The 1,505-nt window shown below is 35.3% G+C and overlaps 1 protein-coding gene across 1 annotated transcript in view; it reads left to right on the top strand.

The window, feature by feature from the left end:
- Positions 1–715: 715 nt before the first annotated feature.
- LOC104798616 (protein argonaute 2-like) overlaps positions 716–1,505 on the top strand; it is a 4,486-nt gene continuing 3,696 nt past the window's right edge. Inside the window, exons 1-2 of the mRNA XM_010520783.1 lie at positions 716–727; positions 1,353–1,481. Coding sequence (XP_010519085.1) covers positions 716–727; positions 1,353–1,481 — 141 coding nt within the window. The remainder of the gene's footprint in view (positions 728–1,352; positions 1,482–1,505) is intronic.

Raw genomic sequence — 1,505 nt, 5'->3', positions numbered from 1 at the left:
TGTTTTTTAAGATATATATATATATATATATATATATATATATATATATATATATATATATTTCGGATATTTAATTTGTTTACATATCGAGTGTTCCTTCTTATACCAAATCGCAATATAATTAAATTTAAAAAAGATTTTTTGTTTCATACAAATCAGACCAGTTTGATGGTCAAATCTAGGGGTGGAAATTTCAAACGGTTCGGATTCGGGAGGGAAATGGATCGGTTCGGTTTTTTCGGTTTTACAAAAATAGGTACCAATTGGTTTTTATATTGTGTTCGGTTCGGTTCGGTTTCAGTATCGGTTCGGTTCGGTTTCGAGTTTTATTAGAAAAAGATAGATTTCCTTTAAAAATATTCGGTTTTTTCGGGATTTTTTAAAATTCAGTTCGGTTCGGTTTCGGAAAAAATCGGTTCTCTAAAAATAATACCGTTCGGGATTTGAGAACGGTTTCAGGTCGAAAAAAGTACCATTTTTCGGTTCGGAACCGAACCAAAACTACCACCCCTAGTCAAATCCACTAATTAGCAAAACTTACGCTTATACAAATAGCTAAACATATATATTTGACGAGGAATTTACCGATCCGATTTTTAAAATAATCACTGAATTAAGATCCCAAAATAATAAAGCGAATGAATATCTGTGGTGGTGGCAGGCCTAATTTAATATTTCCAAACAATTAAAAAAAAAAAAGTTCGGTCACCTAAAGATGGGCCTTTATGTAAATCGGCCCAAGCCCAATATTATATATCCATAGTTATGTAATACATCTATATATCTCTTGGAATTACAATGAAATTGGATATACATATATACACTACTTAGAGAATCATATATATATTTGATTGTACGAATTTTTTACACTATTTTTTCTAATAAAAAAACTATAATCTTGCTAAGCAAGATACCACTAGAGCAATATAATAATTACGCATATACAGAATTTAACTTTTAACCATATTCTCTGTGTGTATATTGACTTTATTAATAAACCTATATATATATATATAGGTTTAGGAAGGACAAAATCTAAATTAAATATTTATATAAACAGTAACCATACTGTCCAAATATCTTTTAGGAAACCTTAAGAGAAGTGGATTCCTTGCAGGCTAAGGGTCTTTATAATTATATAAACAATTACCATATTGTCCAAATGTCTTTTTATTTTTATTTTTAGGAACCTTCGAGTACCACGTGGCCTTGCAGGCCAAGGACCCTTGTAATTATATATAAGCCGATAATCTCGGAGCCCTAAATTAACTCGCAAATTTCCCCGTATCAATCTTCCTAGTCAAGCTTGAGTCAACTCTCCCGATCCGATCCAATCCAATCCATGGAACGAGGCGGTTACGGCGGTCGTGGACGTGGCACCGGTCGTGGACGCGGCCGTGACGGCGATCGCGGCCAGGGATCCGGTGGTCGCGGCCAGGGATCCGGTGGTCGCGGCGATCAGCGAGACCCAAGGAGCCGTGGTCAGTGGGGTCAAGCTTCGGACC

Source organism: Tarenaya hassleriana, unplaced genomic scaffold (genome assembly GCF_000463585.1).
Source record: "Tarenaya hassleriana unplaced genomic scaffold, ASM46358v1 Cleome54, whole genome shotgun sequence".
Lineage (NCBI taxonomy): Eukaryota > Viridiplantae > Streptophyta > Magnoliopsida > Brassicales > Cleomaceae > Tarenaya > Tarenaya hassleriana.
Note: the sequence above shows the minus strand (reverse complement) of the source record. Positions and strands in the feature narration are given on the sequence as shown.